The following is a 26,445-nucleotide window of genomic DNA, read 5'->3' as shown; positions in this document are numbered from 1 at the left end:
TCATCTGGAGCTGTGTGTTCAGTTTTGAGCCCCGGACTTCAAGAAGGACATGGACAGTTTGGAAAGAGTCTAATCCAAGACAACAAAAATGATCAGGAACCTGGGAGATGAGATATTTGAGGAAAGACTGATATAACTAGGGTTATTTAGCCTGGAGAAGAAAAGACTAAGTGGGGATTTGATAACAATCTTTAAATGCATGAAGGGTGATTACAGAGAGGAAGGAAGATGGTTTTTTTTCTGTGGCTGTAGGGGACAGAACTAGGAGCAACAGACACAAGCTACAGAAGGGGAAATTTAGGCTGGGGAGTGGTCAGGCATTGGAACAAACTGTCTAAGGAAGTGGTGGAATCTCCACCCATGGAAAATTTCAAGAGCAATTTGTTCAGACATTTGGCTGGGATGGTTTAGTCAGGGACGATCCTGCTTTGAGCAGGGGGTGGACTAGATGACCTTGTGAGGTCTCTTCCAGCTCTGCTTTTTTATGATCCCAAGTCCAGTATGTTATGTAGCAAAGGTCAGGTGCTAGGGTATTTAGGAGCTGGTGGCTGAGCAGAGGCTGTCTTGGAACCCAACCATGAGTTCAGTTGTAGCACCAGGTGGAGGCTGGGGTGAGATTTCAGGCTTGTCCAAGGCTAAAGGCTCTCCCTGTTACTGAGGGAGACCCACAAATCTGAGGTTATACTGTTTGTGGCCCCGAGTGAGGTGGGAAGCTCTAGGCCCCTCCAAAGGTTGAAAGCCATTGCTGTTAAGGGAGGATCAGTTCTCTTGGAACAGTGGAAGGAAAAACCAGGGTAGGGGATGCATGTTAAATGTTTAGAACTAGGTTACTAGACCAGGTTACTTACCACCTGGATAAGAGAGATGAGGTCAACATCTTTTACTTTGACTTTAGGAAGGCCTTTGACTTGGTGCCCCATGAGGCTCTCAAGGTAAAACTAGAGGACTATGGGCTCAACAATTCAACAGTCAGATGGGTGGGAAACTGGCTGTAGGGTTGGACTTGGAGAGTACTAATAGACAGATCTGTGTCAGTCCAGCAGAAGGTAGCCAGTGGGACCCCCCACAGTTCAGTACTTGGACCAGTGCTTTTCAACATCTATATCAATGATATGTATGTGGGGGGGTGAAAAGCACACTAGCAAAGTTCACTGATGACATTAAGCTTTGGGGAAGTGCGGCCATGCATCAGGGTGGGGTGATGATCCCGGTAGGTGTAGATAGATTATTTAGATGCGCGGACCAGAACCAGTTGCTGTCCACCTTGGGAAGAAAAACCTGCAGCATGCTTATAGGCTCAGCAGTGTTGCACTGGCTAGCACTATGGATGAAAGGGACTTGGGGGTCATGATTGACCACAAGATGAATGTAGCCTTCAACGCGATGCTGCGGCTAGTAAAGTGAGCAAAACGCTGACCAGCATCCATAGATGCTTCTCAGGCAAATCCCGGGACGTCATTCTTCCCTTGTACTTGGCCTTGGTGAGGCCACAGCTGGAGTACTGCGTCCAGTTTTGGGCTCCACAATTCAAAAAGGATGTGGAGAAGCTTGAGAGAGTCCAGAGGAGAGCCACATGCATGATCAGAGGCCAGGAAAACAGACCTTATGATGAGAGGTTGAGAGCCATGGGGCTCTTCTGCCTGGAAAAGCGCAGGCTCAGGGGTGATCTGATGGCCACCTATAAGTATATCAGGGGTGAACACCAGGACCTGGGGGAACATTTGTTCACCAGAGCGCCCCAAGGGATGACAAGACCGAATGGTCACAAACTTCACCGCGACCAATTCTGGCTGGACATAAGGAAGAACTTCTTTACTGTCTAAGGCCCCAGGGTCTGGAGTCAGAGGTGGTTCAAGCATCTACCTTGAACTCCTTCAAGAGAAATGTGGATGCTTATCTTGCTGGGATCCTATGACCCCTGCTGACTTCCTGCCCCTTGGGCAGGGAACTGGACTCAAAGATCTTCTGAGGTCCCTTCCAGCCTGACTGTCTGTGAAATCTATGAAACACTGGGCAGTGTAAAGTGCTCCATCTGGGGAAGAAAAATCCGCAACGAACTTACAGTCTTGGTGGTGCTACGCTAGCTAGCACCATGTTCCAAAGGGACCTGGGGTTCATAATTGACCATAAAATGAGTATGAGCCACCACTGTGATGCTACAATTAACATGGCAAACAATATGCTGGCATGCATCAACATATGCATCCCCAGCAAGACTAAGGCAGTTATTCTCCTGCTCTACTAAGCATTGGTGAGGCTACAGCTGGAATACTGTATCCAGTTCTGGGCACCACGCTTCAAGAAGGATGTGGAGAAGCTTGAGAGAGGCCAGAGAAGAGCCATTTGTATGATTAGAGGGCTGAAGAGCAAGCCATACAAGGAAAGGCTCACCGATATGGGACTGTTCAGCCTAGAAAAGATAAGACTCAGGAGATTTGGTGATAGCTTACAAATATATCAGGGGTGAGCATCAGGGGCTAGGCAAACAACTATACACCAAAGCACACCAGGGGAAAACCAGAAGCAATGGTCATAAACTCCTAGAAGAAGGTTTCAGACTGGATATAAGGAAAAACTTCTTCACGGTTCATGTGACCAGACTCTGGAATAGACTCCCAACCAGGGTGGTGTAGGCACCAACCCTGGATTTCTTTAAAAGCACACTTAACGCACACCTTGCTGGGGTTATTTGACCCCAGCAGTCTTCCCTGTCCAGAGCAGGGGGGGTGGACCTGATGATCTCCTGAGGTCCATTCTAGCCCTAAACTTTAGTGAATCTGTAAACTTGCAATTCAGAGAGGGGCACCTAATAGGGAGCCCTTTACAGTGCCCACTGATCCATAAAGTTGCCTGCAGTGGATACTGCCAGAGGAGCTCTGTGGAGGGTGTGAGGTGGGTAGTGACTCAAAGTAAGCCCTCAGTTGCACCACACCCCATCTTGGTAAGCCTACTCCTTTGGCTGGGGACTTAACCCTTATCTCTGAGATAATTCAGTTAGATTTGTCTATCATACTTCTATAGCATTTAAGGCTAGAAGAAACCATAAGATCATACTGTTTGATCTCTGGTATATTAGTAATAACCAGATTCCTTGGATTTAGCAGGAATTCAAATATAACTGGAAGTATAATAGTCTGTGATGCAGACAGCTTAGGCTATGGGATAGGAACCTAAACAACTCACTGCCATAGGTGGTGGAAAGGGAGGCTAACGGGGCTTAGCACCTCCCCCCCAAAATGTGGGGCAGCAGTAGGGCTGCAAGGCAGCCCAGCTGCAGGCTTCTGGTGGCTGGAGCAGGGGTGGGGAGGGGCATGCATGCAGTGGTGAGAGAGGGAATGGGGCTGGGGCAGGTGCCAGGGCGGGATGCAGGACTCAGCTGCAAGTAGCTCATCTGGGGGGCATGGCTCTTGCTGCTATGTACACTCCAGAAGGTACAGGGGCCATGTGCCCAGAATCTGCACAGGGCAGAGTGTGCTAGGGCCAGGGCTGCACTCAGGGCGGGTGGTGGATCCCACCGCAGTGCTGGGAGAGGGGGGGGCTATGGTGGGGGGCTGCAGCCACCCCAAAATTTGCCATAGTCCTGTCCCCCGTCATAGCCCCACTCCCTGCTTGCCTGCCCAAGCGCAGCGCAGCATAATGTGGCCCAGACCCTCCCCCTCCTCCCCCCTCCCTCCAACCAGGAAGAGTCCAGACTGCAGTGGCAGCCCGCCCTCACCCCATGTGCAGATTTGGGGCACACGCCCCCCCATGCCCTCCTGGGTTATGTGCAGCGATGGGATCCACCACCCTCTCCCTGCGCCAAGCAACCCCTTGACAAGCTAGTCGCAGCTCTGTCCCAGGCTCCGCCCTGGCTGTGCAGCCCCTGCCCCTGCCCCAGCCCCAGCCCCACTCCTTCCCTCACCACCAGGGGCGGGTGCAGATCAAGGCCCCAGCGGTGAGGGAGGGAGTGGAACACAGGAAGGGGCTGGAGTGAGTGGGGCTCTGGCCAGGCCAGGTCAGGTGGTGGGACTGGCGCATATGCCCTCCCCGATCTGTGTGCAGGCAGAGGTGGCTGCCACTGCGTGATGCACTTTGCTCCATTACACAGATTGATAGCCATACAAAAATTCTTCCCTGGTGGTCATGAGTAGAATTCCAGTTGTACCCCAGGGGAACTTTTAACATCCTTACTCAAAGTGATTTTTGACCCAAACAAATCCTGTTTTTCCTCCTTGTTTCTTTGTAGTCTATCATTAATGTATACTTCTTCTCCACCATCTATACCTTTATTCCTGCCTTTATTATATCATTGTAGAACAGTCTCAGAAAAGAAAGGAGGAATTCCCATAGCTTGGTATATTTTAAATTAGGCTAGTCAAAATACATATGTAAATGGAGGAGTATTGAACCGGGATTAACAAGGTTATATTACCTCTGTATTTGGCATTGGTGAAACCCCTTGTGGAATATTGTGCCTGATTCTGGCATCTATGTAGAGAGGGATATTAAGAAAATGGAAAGGATTTGCAGAACAGCCACAATGTTTAAATGACTGGAAAACTTGACTTGTAGTGAGAGACCCAAATTTCCCAAGTCCTTTAATTTATCAGACAGGAAGGTTTAGGATTCATTTGTTCCTAGTACCTACATGGATAATAGAAACTAGATTATAACTCTTCAGTCTACATACTAAAGCATAACATGTTGAAGCTAGGCAAATTTACACTAGCAATAAGGTGGACATATGTGGCAGAGAGAGGAATTAGCTCCATGGTGGCCAAACCGAGGGTCACAAGCTGTATGGTACTTGCGGCTGTCTGGAAATTGGCCAAAACCCTCCCCACTTCTCCCCGAGGTGGCTCTGGGTGACAGCACAGCTAGGGACCTCCTGCCACTCTGGCTTTCCCCACGGGGAGCATGCCCTGAGCCTGCCCTCCTCTCTCGTTCTCTTCCTCTGGGACTGCTGACTCAGGTGCCAGGCTGCTGGGGTGGAGGGCTGCAGCTGTGCTGCTTACCCTGGGGGCGTGCTCCCCATGGGAAAAGCCAGAGCGGCTTGGCGGGTGGGGGGTTACCTCCACTCTGGGTTGCTCAGCACCTGCACTCCCCTCCCCTTCCCCGCATCAAGAGTGAATGGTTTTCTAAAAAATACATTCTAGTTCTGTGCTGCTTGCTTATTCATACAAAGATCACGGTAACCCTTTTAACTACAGCATCATAGTAGGAGCTCCTGTTGAGTTCCTCATCTATTGTGACCACATTATCCCTTTCAAATCCTTGCATTCCAGGATGCAGGCCCTTATTTTGTAGGGATGGCTTGTATTCTTTCTTTGTAAATGCATAACCTTGCCCTTGTCTGTACTAAAACGCATTCTGTATGAATAGATCCAACTGAACAAGTGATCCAGATCACTCTGTGTAACATCCTGCTCTTACCCTTATTTATCATCTGCTAGTCTCTGTAGGATACACAGTTTAACTGCTGAGTCGTGACCTATCTTTGCTGCATGGCCTGGGCATGCCATTTTCCCATCTGTAAAATGGAGACATCAGTACTTCCTTATTTCATAGTTTCATAGTTGGTCGGGTCAGAAGGGACCTGAGCAGATCATCAAGTCCGACCCCCTGCCATGGGCAGGAAAGAATGCTGGGGTCAAATGACCCCGGCTAGGTGATTATCTAGCCTTCTTTTGAAGTCCCCCAGGGTAGAAGTGAGCACCATCTCCCTTGGAAGTTGGTTCCAGATCCTAGCCATCCTGACTGTGAAGTAGTGCTTCCTGATATCTTGCCTGAACCTACTTTTAATCAACTTGTGACCATTATTCCTAGTTACTCCTGGTAGTGCTCAGGGGAACAGGGACTCTCCCATTCCTTGCAGGTCCCCCCTAGTAAGTTTATAGATGGCCACCAGATCCCCTCTCAGCCTTCTCTTGAAATCTATGAAATCTTGATCCTGTAGCCTCTCCACATAGGGCCTGCCCTGCTGGCTCCTGATCATGCAAGTGGTTGTCCTCTGGACCCTCTCCATGTTGTCCACATCTCTCCTGAAGTGCGGTGCCCAGAACTAGATGCAGTACTCCAACTGATCCCTGACCAGTGTTGCATAGAGGGGGAGGATCTGCTCGTGATGCATCTGTGGATACTTGACAAGGTGTGGTTAGCCTTACTGACCATGTCCTCATATTGGCGGCCCATGTTCATCTTGGAATCTATAATGACTCCAAGATCCCTTTCTGCCTCCGTGCTGATGAAAAGGGAGTTCTCCAGCCTATAGGTATGCTGCTGGTTCTTTCTCACTAGGTATAGTACCCTGTTCTTGTCAGTATTCAATCCCATTCTATTCTCATCCGCCCACCCCTGTAACCTTTCCAGATCTAGTTGTAGCCTGTCCCTCCCTTCTAGCGTGCCTACCTCTCCCCACATCTTAGTGCAGAGATGGGCAAAATGTGGCCCTCCAGGCCATTCTATCCAGCCCATGAGGTCCCTAAAATATTTAGAAAATTAATATTTATCTGCCCTGGGCTGCCTGTCATGTGGCCCTCGATGGCTTGTCAAAACTCAGTAAGCGGCCCTCTGCCCAAAATAATTGCCTGCCCCTGTCTTAGTGTCATCCGTGAATTTGAACAAGGTGCTTTTCACTCCCTCGTCCAAGTCACTGATAAAGGTGTTGAACAGTCCGGGCCCGAGGACTGAGCCCTGGGGGACTCCACTGCCCACATCACTCCAGGTTGAAAATGACCCGTCCACCACCACTCTCTGGGCGTGGCCCTTTAGCCAGTTTGCCACCCATCTGACTGAGGGTTAAAAGGATCATTTGGAAATGTTTGAAAATTCTGGTTAAAGGCACAGGTCTAAGTAACTGTTTTCTGTCCCCAGTAGTTTGAAATCTTTTTAGAACAGAGGTGGACCACGGAGGCATTTGTCCAGTCCTCCGCAGGTCCTTTGGTCCCGCTTGGCCCAGGGACTGTCTGGCCAGTGGTGCATCCCGCTGCCTCTGGATGTGCAGTGGTGGTTCCACAGCTGGACTTCATTTCTGGACTGCAGCCCAGGTGCTGGTGGCTCCTTCTAGCTGCTGCTTGCTGCTGCCAGTGACCCCAGCCCCATGGTACTGGTGGGGACCCACACGCATGGCTCTGGCCTGCCCCACCCCGCTCCCGTTCTGGAGCGGACCAGCTCCTAACCACCTGGGACCCGCATGCTTGCTCTGGACTGCCTGCCCACGATGAGTGGTGGCTGCGACAGTGGCCAGGCAAAAGCAGCTACTGGGTGTGGGGAAAGCGTAGCTGCCTCCCCCTGCAGCTGCTGGATCCGTCTTGCTCTGGCCATCCAGAGCTCATTTCTGGGCTGCCCAGCAGGATGGCAGTGGAGAGGGGAGCCACAGGGCAGCCTGGATACAGGCTCCAGGCTGTCGAAGTAAGAAAGGCGAGGGGGAGGTGGCTACTTTTCCTCCATGCTAAGCAGCAACTTCTGCTTGGCCACTGCTGCTGCTTATCATGGGTGGGCTGGGCTGGAACAGATGCGGGGTGGGCTAGGATTGGGGCTGTGTGTGTGGGTCCCAGCTGGTTCTGAGTTCATTTGCTGCAGTTCGGGCAGGTGTACTCAGCTGCTGCTGGGTGCTGGTGGCAGTGGTGGGAAGGAGCTGCAGGGTGTGCCAGCTCCAGGCTGTTACCAAGGGATGTGGGGTGCTGACGGGCCTGCAACAATTTTCTAGAACTGCCTATGTGGCCCATGGGCCCAAATAATTGCCTGCCCCTGTTTTAGAAGCTCAGGGCATGGGAAATATCCAGAATATATGTGTTGAAGGGATTATCCTGATAGACTGTTTGACACAAACATATATAGACAGGACCTGATATAAAATGAAACAGCCTCCCCCAGGAGCAGTGGAGCTGTCAGGTCAGGCCCTGCAAAAAGCAATTGCTGAAGGAGCTAAACAGCAGGTGTGAAAGATTTACTGACCCTGGAGAAACCAATTCTAAACAGGCTGGATTAGTTCAGACCTCTATCCTCTAGGCACTTACTTTCTTTAATTGTTCAGGCTGAAGCTCAGTTGGCTGTTAGGAAGGTATAGAGAAAGTAAGTGTTTTCCAGATGAGTCTCAAGTCATTTACTTCCGTGTTTTTAGCCACTTCAGGTCATTTAACATGTGTTTGTTTTTATTGGGTGTTTGTAGCTTCCAGTTTATCATCATGAGGGATTTTTTTTTAAAATATTGTTGAAGGTGTTGAATCAGAGCAGAGTTAACTTGGGAGTCCTGATGCGATAGATTCCTCACCACATTGCAGGCGGATCATTATATTTGGGCACTTTTGAAACTAAACCAGATAAAGTGCTAGAAAAACATTGAGAAAGAAAGGATGCCCTGGCTGGCATCTTACAGGAATTTTCCATCTCTCATTGTCCCGTTCTGATATGCCTGAGAGAACTTGTCATGATGTTTTAACTGCTGGCTGTGTGAGAACTCACAACTGTTCAGACCAGTCTTTTCCAGCAAAGAGGTGCTATATGATGCCAGGTGGGAGGGAAGGGGGAGTTCCTAGGGTCTCGCAGTGGAAGGGGATGTAGGAGCCTGTGTTTCTCTGGTCACAAGCTGTTGGAAAGTTTGTTGCAGTGTCACAGGTTCCCTGTCAGACCTCAGGCAAGTTAGATTAATTTTCTTGCGTGTTAGTTCCCTACCTATGTAAAGCACATCTAATGTGACTGTTCAGCCTCACTGATGTGTTGTGGGGATAAACTCAGTGATGTTTGCGAGTCGCTAGGAGCCATATAGGCAAGAATCTAGAAGGGAGTGTGGCTGGAACCTGGCCTGCTGTCCCAGTGGCATATATATTAGTTTCTGTGAGAGAAAGTTCATAGTCTCACAGTTAGTAGGGTCGGAAGGGACCTGAGCAGATCATCAAGTCTGACCCCCTGCCTTGGCAGGAAAAAGTACTGGGGTCAAATGACCCCAGCAAAGTGTTCATCTAGCCTCCTTTTAAAGACCCCCAGGTTAGGAGCCAGCACCACTTCTCTTGGAAATTGGTTCCAGATCCTATACGCCCTGGAGGTGAAGTAGCGCCTCCTGATATCTAATCTGAATTTACCCTCTGCCAGCTTGTGACCGTTATTTCTAGTCACTCCTGGTGATGCTCGGGGGAACAGGGACTCCTCCAATGCGTGCTGACCCCTCTGACTAGTTTGTAACAGGCCACCAGATCCCCCCTCAGCCTTCTCTTGTGGAGGCTGAACAGGTTCAGGTCCCGTAGCCTCCCGTTGTAGGGCCTGCCCTGCTGCCCCCCTTGACCATGCGAGTGGCCCTCCTCTGGACCCTCTCCATGCTGTCCACATCCCTCCTGAAGTGCGGCGCCCAGAACTGGACGCAGTACTCCCGCTGCAACCTGACTAGTGCTGCATAGAGTGGGAGGATCACCTCCCCGGACCTGCTCGAGATGCATCTGTGGATGCATGACAAGGTACAGTTGGCCTTCCTGACCGCGTCCCCACACTGCCAGCCCATGTTCATCTTGGCATCAATGATGACTCCAAGATCCTTTTCCGCCTCTGCACTGATGAGAAGGGAGTTCGCCAGCCTGTAGGTATGGTGCCGGTTGTTCCTCCCCAGGTGTATCACTTTGCACTTGTCACTGTTGAATTCCATCCTATTCTCATTTGCCCACCCCTGTAACCTATCTAGGTCCAATTGTAGCCTATTCCTTCCTTCTTACATGCCCGCATCCCCCACACCTTAGTGTCATCAGCAAATTTGAACAGGGTGCTTTTTACCCTCTCATTCAAGTCACTGATGAAGATGTTGAACAGTGCAGGCCCGAGGACTGAGGCCTGGGAGACCCTACTGCCCACATCCCTCCAGGTTGAAAATAACCCGTCTACCACCGCTCTCTGGGTGCGGCCCTCCAGCCAGTTAGCGACCCCTTTGACTGTGTAGGTGTTGACACCACAGTCCCCCAGTTTTTTAATGAGAACGGGGTGAGAGACAGTGCCAAAGGCCTTCCGAAAGTCCGCTGCTACCCCTGCATCTAAGGATTTGGTGACCTGGTTGTAGAAGGCCACCAGGTTGGTCTGACAGGACCTGCCGCTAGTGAACCCATGTTGGTTGCCCTTAAGCATAATCTCCCCTGCTGGCCCCTCATGGATATGTGCCAGAATAATTTTCTCAAAAAGCTTACCCAGGATTGAGGTAAGACTAACTGGCCTATAGTTTCCCGGATCCTCCTTCCTCCCTTTTTTGAAGATGCGAGCCACATTGGCCTTCTTCCAGTCCTCTGGCACCACACCAGAGCACCACGAGTGCTCATACAGCCGTGCCAGGGGTCCCGCAATGACCTCAGCTAATTGCGTCAGCACTTGGGGGTGGAGATCATCCGGGCCAGCTGATTTAAATACATCCAGTCCCTCCAGAAGTTCCCTGACTAGATCTTCCCTGACCCATGGCCTAGGTGCATCTCCCCTGGGACCTGAGGGGGTCCCGGTGCGGAGGCTGATCTGGGCCCTGCTCAGGAAGATGGAGGCAAAGAAGTCATTAGATAGTTTAGCTTTGTTGTCTGGTGTGACGACCAGATTTCCTAGTGTGTCTTGCAGGGGTCCCACGTTACCCGGTACCTTCTTTTTGCCCCCTATGTATTTAAAAAAGGACTTCTTGTTGTCCTTGATCCGGGAATCTAGTCCCAGTTCCATCTCCACCTTGGCCTTCCTGACCGCCCCCCTGCAGCCCCAAGCAACTACAGTATAATCCTCCCTGGTGATGGCCCCTCCCTGCCATCGCATGTACGCCTCCCTTTTAGCTAGAAGACATTCCTGGATGCTTTTGGTGAGCCATGAGGGCTTTTGTGCCCTCCTGCTCCCTTTGATCTGTGTTGGGATTATCTCCCTTTTGGCTTGGAGGATCATCTCCTTAAGGAGCAACCACTCTCCTTGGACACCCGGCTCCCCTCCCGTTTGGGACCTCAGTGCTTCCCTGACTATTCTCCTTAGTTCATTGAAGTCCGCCCTCCTGAAATCTAGGGCTGCTGCCTTGCTGCCGGCCTTTGCCACCTTGTGCTGGATGGTGTATTCCAGCAGGCAATGATCGGTGTCGCCCAGGTAGTCGAGAACCCGCAGCCCCCTCACCAGGTCGTCATCTGTGGCCAGTACCAGGTCCAACAAGGCGTCTCCCCAGTGGGGCTGTGTACCTTCTGGGTTAGATGGAGGTCCTACATTTGGGCTAGGAACCTACATGAGCGGTCAGACCTGGCTGACTCTTCTTCCCAGCTGACGTCTGGAAAGTTCAGGTCACCCATGATGAACACGTGCTTTGATCTAACTACCTCTGTGAACTGACTTAAGAAATCCTGGTCTAGCTCTTCCCCTTGGTTAGGTGGTCTGTATTAGACCCCCACCGTTAAATCTCTTTCCCCTCAACTGCCTTGTATTCTAACCCAGAGCACTTCTGTGTGCCCCTCCTTTGACTCTGTGCTACTTGATAAGGATGTGTATTCCTCCTTAATGTAGAGCGCCACACCCCTGCCTTTCCTCCCTGTCCTGTCCCTCCTGTACAGCCTATAGCCCTTGATATTCACCACCCCGTCATGCGTTGGGTCCTACCATGTTTCAGTGAGCCCCACTATGTCTGGGTTGGTGTCAGCTAGCAGGAGGGTAAGTTCCTCCTGCTTGTTTCCCATACTATGAGCATTTGTGTAGAGGCATTTGAGGCCTCCTGTGGATGTGTGCACTGGCCCCTAATCACAGCATTGCCCTGGCCCCTGTTGCTTACCTGTGCATATGTTCCGCTCATCGGTCTAGACTGGGCTGTACTTGTGAGTGCTGCTTGGTTTAGCGGTCCAAGGCTTCCTCCTCCCTCGTCTTCCCCTTCCCCCGACCAACCTAGTTTAAAGCTCACCGGAGGAGATCTGCCAACCTAGAAGAGAACACACACTTAACTTTAGGGGAAAGGTGGAGCCCGTCCCATCCCAGCATGTATCTCATCAGATGTGTGGGTCGTTGTCAAGGAAGCCAAAGCCCACCTCAAGACACCATTTCTGAAGCTGCCAGTTGGTTTCTGCGATGCATGTCTCATGCTGTCTTCCACGTCCGCTCACTGGTAGAACAGAAGAGAATACCACCTGTGCACCTATCTCTTTCAGCATGCCGCCCAGAGTGTGGTAGTCTGCCATCAGGTCCTTAGCATACACTAAAGAGCTCCTAAAAATCTTAACTGCAAGTCATAGATATAAAAATGTTTAACTTCACTAGATGCTATTTCTTGTCTGGGAAATGGCCTGGGGCATGTTTGCCTGTCCCTGCCTGCCTATGGAGAGAGCTGCAAAAGGGTTGTGTGAGAAAGGAATGCAAGCTTGTGCCAGACCACACATTTGTGCTGGGTTTGCACAGATTCCCAGGAACAGAGGCTGTGAAAATCACTATTGCTGCATCACTGACAGCTGTTGTACAGAGCAAGCATTGCAGGGACATGAGAATATCTACCAGGCTTGTGTGGTTGGAGCCCACTGCTTGGGCATTCCCACCCTGGAGGAGTTTTGACTTCAGAGGTTAAAGTTCAGATCCACTGTTACACTGGGAGAGGCTTGGAGTGATGATACACAGGAAGGGCATGAGCAGTAGACTCAGGAGGTTCATACCCAGGATGGGTGGGGCAGGCTGGGGGAGACAGCCAGGGGCCATTTAGATTGCTTACCTAGCTTAGCATGACCTGCTGAGCCTTGGAAGTACAGAGACTACTAGAGAGCACAAGGCTCAGTAGCAACTTTAGTTCACACCCATTTCATTGTTTGCTGTACTTGCACGCTTGGTCGCTTGCCTCCATCCTGCATGTCTCTTATTTTTTTTAACTAATTCCATGTTAACAGGATAGATGCAAGGGGATGGTATGGGAGGGATGGAGACATTATTCTTGCAGGGTCTGAAAGCACCTCTCTGGGTCCAGCCCTGGGAGGGGAAGGCTGAGTGGTTCAGCTGTCTTGCTATGCTCCCAAGGTGCGAGTCTGAACCTTATTCTGGACTTGTGTTAAAATCTGTCCTGTCAACCCAGCTGTAAATGGGCACCTGGGTATTCTGGCTAGGGAATCCAAAGCAGCCAGTTGCTATGCTGACAGCCTCACTCTCTTGCGTGTTGCTGTCTGTAGAAACTGCATTGACTGTGCTAGTCTGAGGGGCTGTAACAAGTTTATAGTCCACTGTATTAAATAACTTAAAATCTAGTCATCACAGGACAGTTTAACATGTGTGAGCTACTGGTGTAGATTGTAATACCATGAAGCAGAAAGAAACCCAGAAACTTTATAAGAAAAATGCTATTATTTTCAGTCCTGTAAAACCTGAAATAACTTGGGTTAGATTGCACAAGTTTCCATAGATTCATCATTTTGAAGTCCAGAGGGGACTCCATGATTATATAATATGAAGAATACAAACTAATGGGCCTACTGTTTTCTCCCCTTGTTATTAAATTTAGAAAAAGCATCAGCCTCAGTTCTTTCTTAGATACTGTAGTTCCTCTTTCTCAGGATGACAGGTAGCTTATCCCAGGGAGTACAAGGAGGTAAAATGAAACAGGATTCCTTCTGGGCTGATGGAATTTGATAGAAGTTCTAGCCAAAAAAGATCTTTTCTGTCATTTAACACCAGAACAGTGTCGTGAATAGCAGCAATGACAATAATGATCTGTTCCACACTTTGACCACTACATATGTTGAAGAGAGCGATCCATGATTCCCTGGTTTTTTTTTTTTCTGAGTGATTGTAATGGACAGAACTGCCTTGTTACACTGAGGTAGGAAGTAAATACAGGGAAGCCCTGGCTAGGAGGGCCTAGGGCAGAACTACTTACTCTGCAGAAAAGCAATAGGGCTGAGCCCTGGTATGGACAATTAGGGCTGTCAACTCTAAATGACTTTACATTAGGAAGGCAAATGCACATTGCTATTATACTTAAACACCCCCGCCCCCACTGGACTATGGCATAAATCAGATTCAACATTTAATGTTTATTTTAATGAATGCCCTATCACTTATCTCCTGGGTGACTTTCAGCAGTCTCCTGGAAATTTATATTTAATTCCTGGAGACTCCAGGGCAATCCTGGAAGGTTGGCAACCCTATGGACAGTATGGGGTCTTGTGCAGTCACAGGTATAAATTGCCAGGGTGGCCAACAGGAAGGGGGCAGGGCTGGGATTAGATATAAACCAGGGCCTGAGCCAAGCACTCAGTCTGGCCCAGGAGGCTGAAGCAGAAGGAGCACTGCCACAGAACTAATGGTAAGGGGAGCCTGGCTGTGGGCAAGCTGGAAGGCCTGGGAGATGCTGAAGACTTGCCAGCAGAAAATAGGACTCCAGGCAAGGAGAGGCATGGCAGGCAGCTGATAGGCTGAGAGTTTGTGTTGTAGCTGCAGGACATATGCCATTCATTGGAGTTAATTCTGGAGGACCGGGCATCAGGACTAAGTGGTGGAGGAGGTCCCCATTTGGGGTACTTAAGGGGCCGGGGGTATTGGAGAGCCACGGGGAGCATGCCTAAATTAAAGCAGAAGAAGCCTACTCTCTGAATTGAGCCCAAGCAGCCAGGTGAGCTGCAGGAGGCTGAAGCAGATGGGAGCCCCTTGACAGGCTGAGAATTCAGGGGCCAGGGGCTCTTAAAGGCATGGGATCCAGATAATGGCTGGGTATAGGACTTGGAACCATGGGTCCACTAGATGAGCTGACTGATTAACAGATAGAGAGGGAGACTGTGGGATGAGGGCACACAGGACATTAATCTGCAACATCTGAGAAGCATGGATATAGTTTGAGGGGAGGGTTGGAGCCATGAGACGGATCCCTAAGGTCTTGTGTTGCCAGTGCATTGATTGGCAGTGAGACAGTGACCATCTGGGAGACTGGGTAGCCTCCTGTTCCCCGTGAAATAGGACCAGCAAGGGGTGGCAGGTGAGAGCAAATAGAGGAGTGACCATGAGTCCCAAGGGCAGCAAGCACTAGATAGCCACCGGCAGGCGCCGCCATGAATCCTGGAATCTAGATCTGTTTGTAAGGATTAATTATCTTTAAACCAGTAAGCTGCAGCTGTTCCTTCAACCAGGGGTTACCATGACCTCTGTGTGCTACCATGCTATCTTGCACCTATGCTGGGTTGTAGTCCATGTTATTTCATTCTCTTTGCATCATACAGACTTAAGCTACAAAGAAAAGGCTGCTCTGACTTTGCAGTGTGCTTTCCGCTGTGTCCTGGCCCGTAGAGAGAAAGACAAGCGGCTGAAGGAACAGAAGGAATATAAAGAGTTAATGGAGTGTCTGCAGAGAGAGGTAAGAAACTGAGAAAGCTTTCCTTTGGAAAAAGGAAAAGAGGGTTTAGGAGGCTGGTAGCAGCGCCAGTAGAGGCAGTCCTTGACTTACAACTTTTCCAGTTACAACGAATGGCACTTATAGTGTTTATAAATTAACACCCTGTTTCAACTTTATGACGCTTGATCCAGTGCCTCGCCAGTAAACAAGTTCACTGCATTGCCCATCTCCCTGGAGAATATGACAAAGCTAACATATTTAACGATTTCTTTGCCTCTGTCTTCCTAAGTAGGGACCAGTTCAGCCACCTCCCTGCTGGGCCCCCCTCGGGCCCCGGGAGAGACACGCCTGGGCCAGGGGTTAGCGAGGAGTTAGTTAGGGTACTTCTGGAGAGGCTGGACGTGTTCAAGTCCGCTGGTCCGGACGATCTTCACCCTAGGGTTCTACAGGAACTGGCCGGGGTCATTGCGGGACCCCTGGCGCGGCTCTATGAGCACTCGTGGTGCTCTGGCGAGGTGCCGGAGGACTGGAAGAGGGCCAATGTGGTCCCTATCTTCAAAAAGGGAAAAAAAGAGGACCCGGGAAATTACAGGCCAGTTAGTCTTACCTCAATCCCGGGTAAGCTCTTTGAAAAAATTATCCTGGCACACATCCAGGAGGGCCTTGCGGGGGAATGCATGCTCAGGGGCAACCAACATGGGTTCATCAGTGGCGGGTCTTGTCAGACCAACCTGGTGGCCTTTTACGATCAGGTCACCAAATCATTAGACGCAGGGGTTGCTGTGGATGTAGTCTTTCTGGACTTCCGGAAGGCTTTCGACACTGTCTCTCACCCTGTCCTCATCAAAAAGCTGGGAGACTGTGGTGTCGATGCCCACACGGTCAAATGGGTCGCCAACTGGTTGGAGGGCCGCACCCAGAGGGTGGTAGTGGATGGGTTCTTCTCGACCTGGAAGGACGTGGGCAGTGGGGTTCCGCAGGGCTCGGTCCTCGGGCCCGCACTGTTCAACATCTTCATCAGTGACTTGGATGAGGGGGTAGAAAGCACCCTGTTCAAGTTTGCTGATGACACTAAGATGTGGGGGGATGTGGGTGCACTAGAAGGGTGCAATAGGCTACAAGCTGACCTTGACAGGTTGCAACGGTGGGCGGATGAGAATAGGATGGGGTTTAACACTGATAAGTGCAAGGTGTTGCACATGGGGAGGAAGAACCGGCACCACACTTACAGGTTGGGGAACTCCCCTCTTGCCAGCACGGAGACGGAAAAGGATCTTGGAGTCGTCATTGACTCAACGATGAACATGGGCCGGCAGCGTGGGGAGGCAGTCAAGAAGGCCAACCGTACCCTGTCATGCATCCACAGATGCATCTCGAGCAGGTCCAGGGAGGTGATCCTCCCCCTCTATGCGGCACTGGTCAGGCCGCAGCTGGAGTACTGCGTCCAGTTCTGGGCGCCACACTTCAAGAGGGACGTGGACGATATGGAAAGAGTTCAGAGGAGGGCCACTCGTATGATCAGGGGTCAGCAGGGCAGGCCTTATGAGGAGAGGCTACGGGACCTGAACCTGTTTAGCCTCCACAAGAGAAGGTTAAGGGGGGACGTTGTGGCCTGCTACAAACTGGTCAGGGGGGATCAGCAGGTATTGGGGGAGTCCCTGTTCCCCCGTGCGCTGCCAGGAGTGACCAGGAATAACGGTCACAAGCTGGCGGAGGGTAAGTTTAGATTAGATATTAGGAGGCGCTACTTCACAGTCAGGGCGGCTAGGGCCTGGAACCAGCTTCCAGGGGAAGTGGTGCAGGCTCCTAGCCTGGGGATTTTTAAAAGGAAGTTAGATGAGCACCTTGCCGGGGTCATCTGACCCCGGTGCTCTTTCCTGCTAAGGCAGGGGGTCGGACTAGATGATCTACCTAGGTCTCTTCCGACTCTAGCTACTATGAAACTATGAAACTATGAAACTATATCTGTCCAAACTTCCTTGGACACTTTCTTTAAGAAAGCAGCCAAGACTCCTGAGAAGACTCCAGCCAAGAGCCCTTCAAAAAGTCCAGCAAAGTCACCTCAAAGTAGTCCTTCCAAATCAGTACAATGGCTATTTACAATATAAATACATTAACATAGCTAGGTGACTCATCTATAATTAATTGAGTACATAATTCTGGATTATTTAGTGAAAATAGGGTATCGGGCCTTAGTGTAGGATCCAGTCCCCTATTTATAACATTGTTTCCTATGGGAAAATGGTTCTGAGTTGCAACGTTTCGACTTAAGATGCGGTTTTGAGGAACTAATTGTGTCGTAAGTCTGAGGACTGCCTGTATAGCAATAGGGTGGGTATATGCACATGCAGGCCTTAGCTCTGCTGTACAGCACAGAGCCTAGCACCTGCAACCACTGTTAGCTGGCTAATTCATGCTCCTGAGCAATTCATTTCTGCTAACCTTGCACATTGATTTGTATTGTCAAAAAATACTTTAATAACACTTTTGGGACAATTTTGCTTCATAATTTCCACCATGGGAAGAAACTTCTGGAACGAAAATAATAGAGGAAGGATTTGAACCACTTCCTTTTGTCTTGATTATATTTCTTTGTTTTTTTCCCCCATACCCTTGTCTGTCTCCCTCCCTCTGTAACGGTTCTGTGAAAGGATGGTTCTGTGGCGAAGGATTGGAAACTAGCTAATGTGGTCCCAATTTTTAAGAAAGGGAGGAAGGAGGACCCAAGGAACTATAAGCCCATAAGCCTCACCTCATTGCTCGGGAAAATCTTGGTGAGAATCATCAAGGAGCACATCTGTGGGGGTCCAGCAGGGGAGATCATACTCAGGGGCAATCAGCACAGGTTCATCAAAGGCAGGTCCTGCCTGACCAACCTGATTGCCTTTTATAACCAAGCAACTAAATCCTTGGATGATGCTGACCCCATGAATGTAATCTTTCTAGACTTTAATAGTTTCATAGTTTCTAGGGTTGGAAGGGACCTGAGTAGGTCATCTAGTCCGACCCCCTGCCATGGCAGGAAAGAGTACTGGGGTCAAACGACCTCAGCAAGGTGTTCATCTAACCTCCTCTTAAAAACCCCCAGGCTAGGAGCCTGCACCACTTCTCTTGGAAGCTGGTTCCCGATCCTAGCCGCCCTGACCGTGAAGTAGCGCCTCCTGATATCTAGCCTAAATCTACCCTCTGCCAGCCTATGACCGTTATTCCTGGTCACTCCTGGCAGTGCTATGGGGAACAGGGACTCCCCCAATGCCTGCTGATCCCCCCTGACTAGTTTATAACAGGCCACAAGATCCCCCCTCAGCCTTCTCTTGTGGAGGCTGAACAGGTTCAGGTCCCGTAGCTTCTCCTCATAGGGCCTGCCCTACTGTCCCCTGATCATACGAGTGGCCCTCCTCTGGGCCCTCTCCATGTTGTCCACATCCCTCTTGAAATGCAGCGCCCAGAACTGGATGCAGTACTCGAACTGCGGCCTGACCAGTGCCGCATAGAGGGGGAGGATCACCTCCCCGGACCTGCTCGAGATGCATCTGTGGATGCATGACAAGGTACGGTTAGCCTTCCCGACTGCATCCCCACACTGCCAGCCCATGTTCATCTTGGAGTCAATGACGACTCCAAGATCCTTTTCTGCCTCTGTGCTGACAAGAGGGGAGTTCCCCAACCTGAAGGTATGGTGCCGGTTTTTCCTCCCCAGGTGCATCACTTTGCACTTGTCAGTGTTGAATCCCATCCTATTCTCATCCGCCCACCCTTGTAACCTGTCTAGGTCCGACTGTAGCCTGTTGCTTCTTTCCAGTGTGCCCACATCCCCCCACATCTTAGTGTCATCAGCAAATTTGAACAGGTGCTTTTTACCCCCTCATCCAAGTCACTGATGAAGATGTTGAATAGTGTGGGCCCGAGGACCGATCCCTGCGGGACCCCACTGTCCACGTCCTTCCAGGTTGAGAAGGACCCATCCACTACCACCCCCTGGGTGTGGCCTTCCAGCCAGTTGGCGACCCAATTGACTGTGTAGGTGTCGACACCACAGTCCCCCAGTTTCTTAATGAGAACAGTGTGAGAGACAGTGTCGAAAGCCTTCCGGAAGTCCAGGAAGACGATGTCCACTGCTACCCCTGCATCTAATGATCTGGTGATCTGATCGTAAAAAGCCACCAGGTTGGTCTGACAAGCCCTGCCACTGATGAACCCGTGTTGGTTGCCCCTAAGCATGCAGTCCCCTGCTGGCCCCTCGTGGATATGTGCTAGAATAATTTTCTCAAACAGCTTGCCTAGGAATGAGGTAAGACTAACTGGCCTATAGTTTCCCGGGTCTTCCTTCTTCCCCTTTTTGAAGATGGGAACCATGTTGGCCCTCTTCCAGTCCTCCGGCACCACACCAGAGCACCGTGAGTGCTCGTAAAGCCGTGCCAGGGGTCCTGCAATGACCTCGGCGAATTCCTTTAGAACTCTAGGGTGGATGTTGTCCAGACCAACTGACTTGAATACATCCGGTCCCTCCAGAAGTTCCCTAACTAGTTCCTCACTAACCCTTGGCCCAGGTGTGCCTCCCCTGGAGCCCAAGGGGGGCCCAGCAGGGAGGTGACTGTTCTGGTCTCTACTTAGGAAGACAGAGGCAAAGAAATCGTTAAACATGTTAGCTTTGTCATCTGGTGTGACAACCAAATTTCCTGGCGTGTCCTGTAGGGGCCCCACATTACCCAGAACCTTCTTTTTACCCCCTAGGTATTTAAAGAAGGACTTCTTATTGTCTTTAATCTGGGAAGCTAGTCCCAGTTCCATCTCTGCCTTGGGCTTCCTGACTGCACCCCTACATCCCCGAGCGACTGCAGTATAGGACTTTGACACTGTCTCTCACCCCATTCTCATCAATAAGTTAGGTGACTGTGGCATTGATGCCTACACAGTTGGGTGGGTAAAATTTGGCTGATGGGGCATACCCACAGAGTAGTGGTGGATGGGTTGTACTCAACGTGGCAAGATGTGAGCAGTGGGGTCCCCCAGGGCTTGGTCCTCGGGCCTGCACTGTTCAACATCTTCATTAATGACTTGGAAAAGGGGATTAAAAGCACGTTGTCCAAGTTTGCTGATGACGCTAAAATGTGGGGCAAGGTGGGCACACTTGAAGGGAGATGGAGGCTGCAACTAGATTTAGATAGACTACAAAGGTGGGCAGATGAGAGTAAGATGGGGTTCACTGTTGATAAATGCAGGGTGCTGCACCTTGGGAGAAGGAATCCACAGCATACATACTGTGCAAGGCTGGGGAGTTCCCCTCTTGAAAGCACAGAGTCAGAAAGGGATCTTGGTGTCATTATTGACTCCAAGATGAACATTAGCCGCCAATGCCAGACCGCAGCCAGCAAGGCCAGGCATACCTTGTCATGCATCCAAAGATGCATCTCAAGCTGGTCCAGAGAGGTGATACTCCTCCTCTATGCGACATTGGTCAGGCCGCAATTGGAGTACTACATCCAGCACTGGGCTCTGCACTTTAAAAAGGATGTGGCCAGCCTGGAGAGGGTTCAGAGGAGGGCCTCCCATTTGGTGGGAGGGCAGCAGGACAGGCCCTATGAGGAGAGACTGAGGAACCTGAACTTGTTCAGCCTCGACAAGAGGAGGCTGAGGTGGGACCTGGTGTCTGCCTACAAACTCATCAGGGGAGATCATCAGCAAATAGGAAGAGCCCTGTTCTCCCCAGCACCACCTGGGGTGACGAGGAACAATGGTAATAAGCTGATGGAGAATAGGTTTAGGTTAGAGATCAGAAGGCAATATTTTACAGTTAGGGTAGCCAGAATCTGGAACCAGCTTCCTAGGGAAGTGGTCCTCGCCCCTACCTTTGGCAAATTCAAGAGGAGTTTGGATGATCACCTGTCTGGGGCCCGGTGAACTCAGCATTCATTCCTGCCTGTGGCAGGGGGTCAGGCTAGATGATCTGATCAGGTCCCTTCTGACCCTAGCTACTATGAAATATTTGGGACCATCCTCCCCCTTCCATTTCAACCTGAAGTTTTCTGCCTTTTCCATAGGAGTTTTTTAGATCAGTAGTCACTTTTAGTTGCCACCCCTTCCCCCGCCTTTCCAGTTTTAAATGTAGACAGCTTTATAGCTTTTACGATATAAAATGTTAAACATGCTTAGGGGTCCACCAGTGGTGAAACTGAAAAACTGCATATGGTACATCTTTACAGATTCAGCTATGTCCTGAGGATTGATCTTAGTACATTGTGTAGATCTTCATCTATGTGATTTTGGTCTTTTCTTTCCTGTATGTTTTAATCATTGAAAAACTAATTAATAATATTAATATTTAAATTGTCATCATTATGCTCATTCCATATTGACATGAATTGAACAAAGCCTGGGCACGTTTTGAAGGTTTACTTCACAATCATAATAGTAAAAACATCATAGGGAAACTCAGTTTCTTTTAGTCGGTCAAATCCTACTCTGAAGGCAGTGAGTTGTTGCAGAAATAATAATCTGGCTAGGAGAAGGAAGGGCTGAGGACTTCCTGCCATCAGAGTGTGCACAACTTGTTATAGCTTTTATTATAAGATCAGACAGAATCAGAGAGGTCATTTAGTGTGATCTAGCATGATGCATGCCAGGGAACTTTACTCAGCATGTCATGAAAGTGTCCTGGAAACTTGTAGTTCAACTAGAGAATTTTTAAAGAAGATACCACCTCTAGACTTTAATATTTCCTATGGCAGAGAATCAGTTACATCCCGTGGGAATCTGTTCCATTGCTTAGTTATTCTGTTAAATTTTTTTTCCTAATTTCTCATTTGAATTTGAATAGTTTTAACTTTCAGAAATTGGACTTGTTGCCTTTGACTTGGACAAATTGTGAAAAGCATAAGAGAACACATAGAGGAGTCATGCTAGCATACATGTAATAGGTTGCTGTAAATTGGAAAGTAATAAATTATTCTTCTTGTCCCCTGGGGAGAGGACAAGAACTAATGGGTTTAAATTGCAGCAAACGAGATTAAGTTTAGACATTTGGAGAAATTCACTACTACAAGAAACATTAAGAACCGGAACAGATTGCTGAGGGAACTTGAACAACCTCTATCAGTGGCAGTTTTTAAAAGTAGGTTTTTAAGACTGACAAATTTTGGGCGGGGATATTCATGTTCAGTTCATCCTGCCCGGGACCAAGGATGGACTAGGTGACTTCTTGAGGTCCCTTCCAGCTCTGCTTTTTATAGCTGACTGCATATCTTTTGTATATCAGAAATCTCCCTTTGTTGCACTGCCCCATCCTAATAACAGTTGTTCTTTGTGTCTATCAGTTGTCTCCCTTTGTGGTTATTACAGTATACATTCCTTGCAGCAGTGACTCTCTCTTTCTTACATTTTTGTATATATTCCTACACCCTAACCCCTAATTAGACCTCTAAATGTTATTGCAATGCAAATTAAAAATATGACTGGAGCAGCCAGTTTCCATACACCTTGCTTCTCTTTTGAGGTGGTTGGATTCCCTGCCTTCTGTATTCACATTCACAGTTCACATTTCACTGCAGGCCTTCATTGCAATGGTGAAGAAGGAGCAGGTAGCAGCTGAATGGGAGCGACAGAAAGAGGAAGAAGAAAGGAAGAAGCAGCGAGAAGAGCAGCAAAGAAAGAAACGGATGTTGGAGGCGGCATTTGAGGGGGATGTGGATGAAATGAAAGCTGTGCTAAAGGAAGTAAGTGCAGGGAGGAGAAGGATAGGTTATCTGGTAGCTGGGATATTCAGTGAGCTCTGAAAATATAGGATCAGAATATTATTTGAGCTCTCTTTGTTTCTAAATAAATTAATTAATGTACCCTGATCCACTGTTGAAGACTCCTAAAAAGAAGTCTTCAGAAATAAGACTTCCCCTCCCCCCACCTCCCTCCCTAGGAAGCTCTTTTGTTTGTTAGCAAAGGAGAAGCAAAAAAAATAAAGTAGAGAACTAAGGAATTGTGTTCCAAGCCTTTGTCTTGCATCACATTGTGAATGCTTTGGTGCAAAGCGCCAGCTTCTGGTATGTCTGGAAAATGTTACTGTGCCATGAATGGTAAATAGTTTGCATCTTTCTTTTTACATTAGTCTATCAACTAACACACAATTCCTATGGTATCCAAAGCAGAGAGCACTTTTTCCTCATTTTCCGTATGCACTGTGTTTGCCTTTGTGTCTCTACTGAGGTGTCAGATTTGGACACTAAGAATGGAGTAAGTATGGATGAGAAAGGAAAGGCCACACGTCTCTCTAACCACATGAAGATAGTGGAGTGCACCGATGCCAATAGAAACACTCCCCTCTCTGAGGCAGCAGGAGGTGGCCACCCTCATGCTATCAAGATGCTGATAGAAAATGGAGCCAATCCAAACAGCAAGGTGAGAAATGTTGTGGGGGAGGAAATGGGTCAACCAAAAAAGGCCACCAGTAAATCAGGAATTGTCCTGAGATTCAGCTGAGCATGGCTCACGGCAGTCTGTGAAAGCATTATTGTGAGAGCTCATTCAGACTGAGGGCTCAGCTAGCTTAGTATGCAGCTAACAGCTCTCCAACATGCTTCCTGATTTGTAACAGGGATAAGAGTGCTCAGTTCAATCCTTAGTAAGTAACCATCCTTCAGGCCAGTGCCTGGGGTCCATACTTAATAGTCATATGGCAGGGACTTGCTCATTGGGAGGATTGGAGTGGAGGGCTATGCTAAATCCTGCATTCTGTAGGACAGTAGTCAAGGACATTTCTTGTTCTGTTCTTGGCTTACATATGATCAGATTCTTTTCTAGTATCCATTGTCATCAAGCCTATGCTGTAAATGCCTTTTTGATGATCCACCCAAAAGGAGCAGTGAGTGGCAGAAAGGGCTCAGTTTACCTCAGTTCTTTCTTGCCCCTTATGGTAAGAATAGATTGCAGTGTCTGCCAGCTTTCTGTGCACTGTACTAGCATTAGTGGAAATTAATAGTATGGTTAATTAATGATTGATAGTACTGGTAGGGAAACCTGTGCCTGTTAGCACAAAAAATCACCTGAAATGTTCTTCAGTTAGGTATTTATTTATTGGATAAACCTCTTGTTTGTACAAGAGGTTTTAGTGGTACAGCAGAAGAAAAATCCATGGGGTTCAAAATCTGCTCCTTGTTGAACACTTTGGCACTGCTCAGTGACATATGCTCCAGGTGTCTCCTTTGTTTAGGAAGGGGATATGTTCCTCAACAGTGTTCTTTTGATCAGGCTGAGGAGGTTTCTGGCTTATTGATATTCATTTTTAATAAAATTGGATATGTCAGGACATTCTAGAAGATTAGAATCATGTTAATATTGAACCAGTGTTCAGAAAAGGCAAGTGACAAATCTTCAGTAATTCCAAACCTGTTGACCTGATATCAGCACCAGACACACTAAAGAACAACTGATACAGGTTACTGTTAATTAAACACTGAAGAATAGGACTGTAATTTATGTCCGTCAGCATGACTTTATGGAAAACAGGTTTTGTTTGATAAAGTAAGTGCATGAATAGAAGAGACTTTTGCAAGTTTTTGAGCTTAATGCCACCTAGTGTTCTTAGCAAAAAACAAGCATAATATACTGTATTTTCTCACATACACACATGCCTTTGTCCAAAAAGACAGCTTATAGAGGTATGTAAGAACAGTTTCTGCTGGGGAGAAAGTGAAAGTAAAGTCTGCCTGTGATCCACAGGGAGAAGAACATTGATCAGGTTAGGCTCCCTAGCTGCTGTTACTCAATTACTTACTATAGTTTTTTTCTGCTTTTCAAAAACAAGATGTGTATCTTATTCTGAGGTGCAGTATATGCAAGGAAATCTAATATCATTAGAGCATATTTAAATAGATTAAGAATAGCTAACTAACTAACAGATCTCAGACATGAGGTATTAGCAGAGAATCATTCTCAGACAAGGAATTCAGACAGGCTCTGATAGGGTGTTCAAGTGTGCAGAGTATTAGGTGTGATGCTGTTCAATAGTTTCATCAGTGATCTAGAAATATATATAAAATCCCTTCTGATAGAACTTGTAGGTGATGCACAGAATGGCTGAATGGTAAATAACGAGAAGTGGCAATAATTCAGAATGACTTGGATCACATAGATTTCATAGACATTAGGGCTGGAAGGGACCCTGGAGAATCATCGAGTCCAGCCCCCTACCCCAGGGGCAGGAAGTCAGCAGGGATCATAAGATCCCAGCAAGATAAGCATCCAAATGTGTCTTGAAGGCATTCAAAGTGGGTGATTGAACCACCTCCGGCGGCAGTCTATTCCAAACCTTGGGGGGTTGGACGGTAAAGAAGTTCTTCCTTATGTCCAGCCTGAATCGGTCACAGTGGAGTTCTGTTTAACAGTGGAGTGACTGTTCAATCTTGTCATCCCTTGTGGGGCTCTGGTGAACAGACCTTCCCCCAGATCCTGATGAGCACCCCTGATAAACTTATAGGTAGCCACCAGATCACCCCTGAGCCTGCGCTTTTCCAGGCTGAATAGCCCAATTGCTCTCAGCCTGTCATCATAAAGTCTGTTTTCCTGACCTCTGATTATGCATGTGGCTCTCCTCTGCACCCTCTCAAGTTTCTCCACATCCCTTTTGAATTGCGGAACCCAAAACTGGACGCAGTACTCCAGCTGTGGCCTCACCAAGACCAAGTACAGCGGGAGAATGACATCCCGGGATCTGCTTGAGAAGCATCTATGGATGCAAGCCAGCGTTTTGCTCACTTTACTAACCGCAGCATCACACTGAAGGCTCATGTTCATCTTGTGGTCAACCATGACCCCTAGGTCCCTTTCATCTGTAGTGCTAACCAGCGTAGCACTACTAAGCCTATAAGCATGGTGCAGGTTTTTCCTCCCAAGGTGGAGAACCTTGCATTTTTCGGTATTAGGTTCTTGTCTGCCCATTTCATGAGTCTGTCCAGATTCACCTGGATCACCCACCTATCCTCAGGTGTGGATGCTTTACCTTAGAGTTTGGTGTCGTTGGCGAACTTGGCCAGTCCGCTTTTGACACCAATGTCCACATAATTGATGAAGATGTTAAACAGCATAGGCCCTAGGACAGAGCCTTTTGGGACCCCACTGGTCACAGCGCACCAAGATGATTGGCTCCCATCGACCACCACCCTCTGTAGTACTCTGGATCAGTTACATATGTGTTTTCATGTAGCCAATGC

General features: G+C 48.7%; 1 protein-coding gene across 1 annotated transcript in view; it reads left to right on the top strand.

The window, feature by feature from the left end:
- IQANK1 (IQ motif and ankyrin repeat containing 1) overlaps nt 1–26,445 on the top strand; it is a 104,423-nt gene that overhangs the window by 16,183 nt on the left and 61,795 nt on the right. The window contains exons 4-6 of the mRNA XM_090040980.1: nt 15,135–15,268; nt 22,795–22,959; nt 23,444–23,635. Coding sequence (XP_089897106.1) covers nt 15,135–15,268; nt 22,795–22,959; nt 23,444–23,635 — 491 coding nt within the window. The remainder of the gene's footprint in view (nt 1–15,134; nt 15,269–22,794; nt 22,960–23,443; nt 23,636–26,445) is intronic.

The sequence above is a fragment of the Crocodylus siamensis genome, chromosome 3 (genome assembly GCF_052110815.1).
Source record: "Crocodylus siamensis isolate JL-2025a chromosome 3, ASM5211081v1, whole genome shotgun sequence".
Classification (NCBI taxonomy): domain Eukaryota; kingdom Metazoa; phylum Chordata; order Crocodylia; family Crocodylidae; genus Crocodylus; species Crocodylus siamensis.
This window is presented reverse-complemented; position numbering and strand designations above follow the sequence as displayed.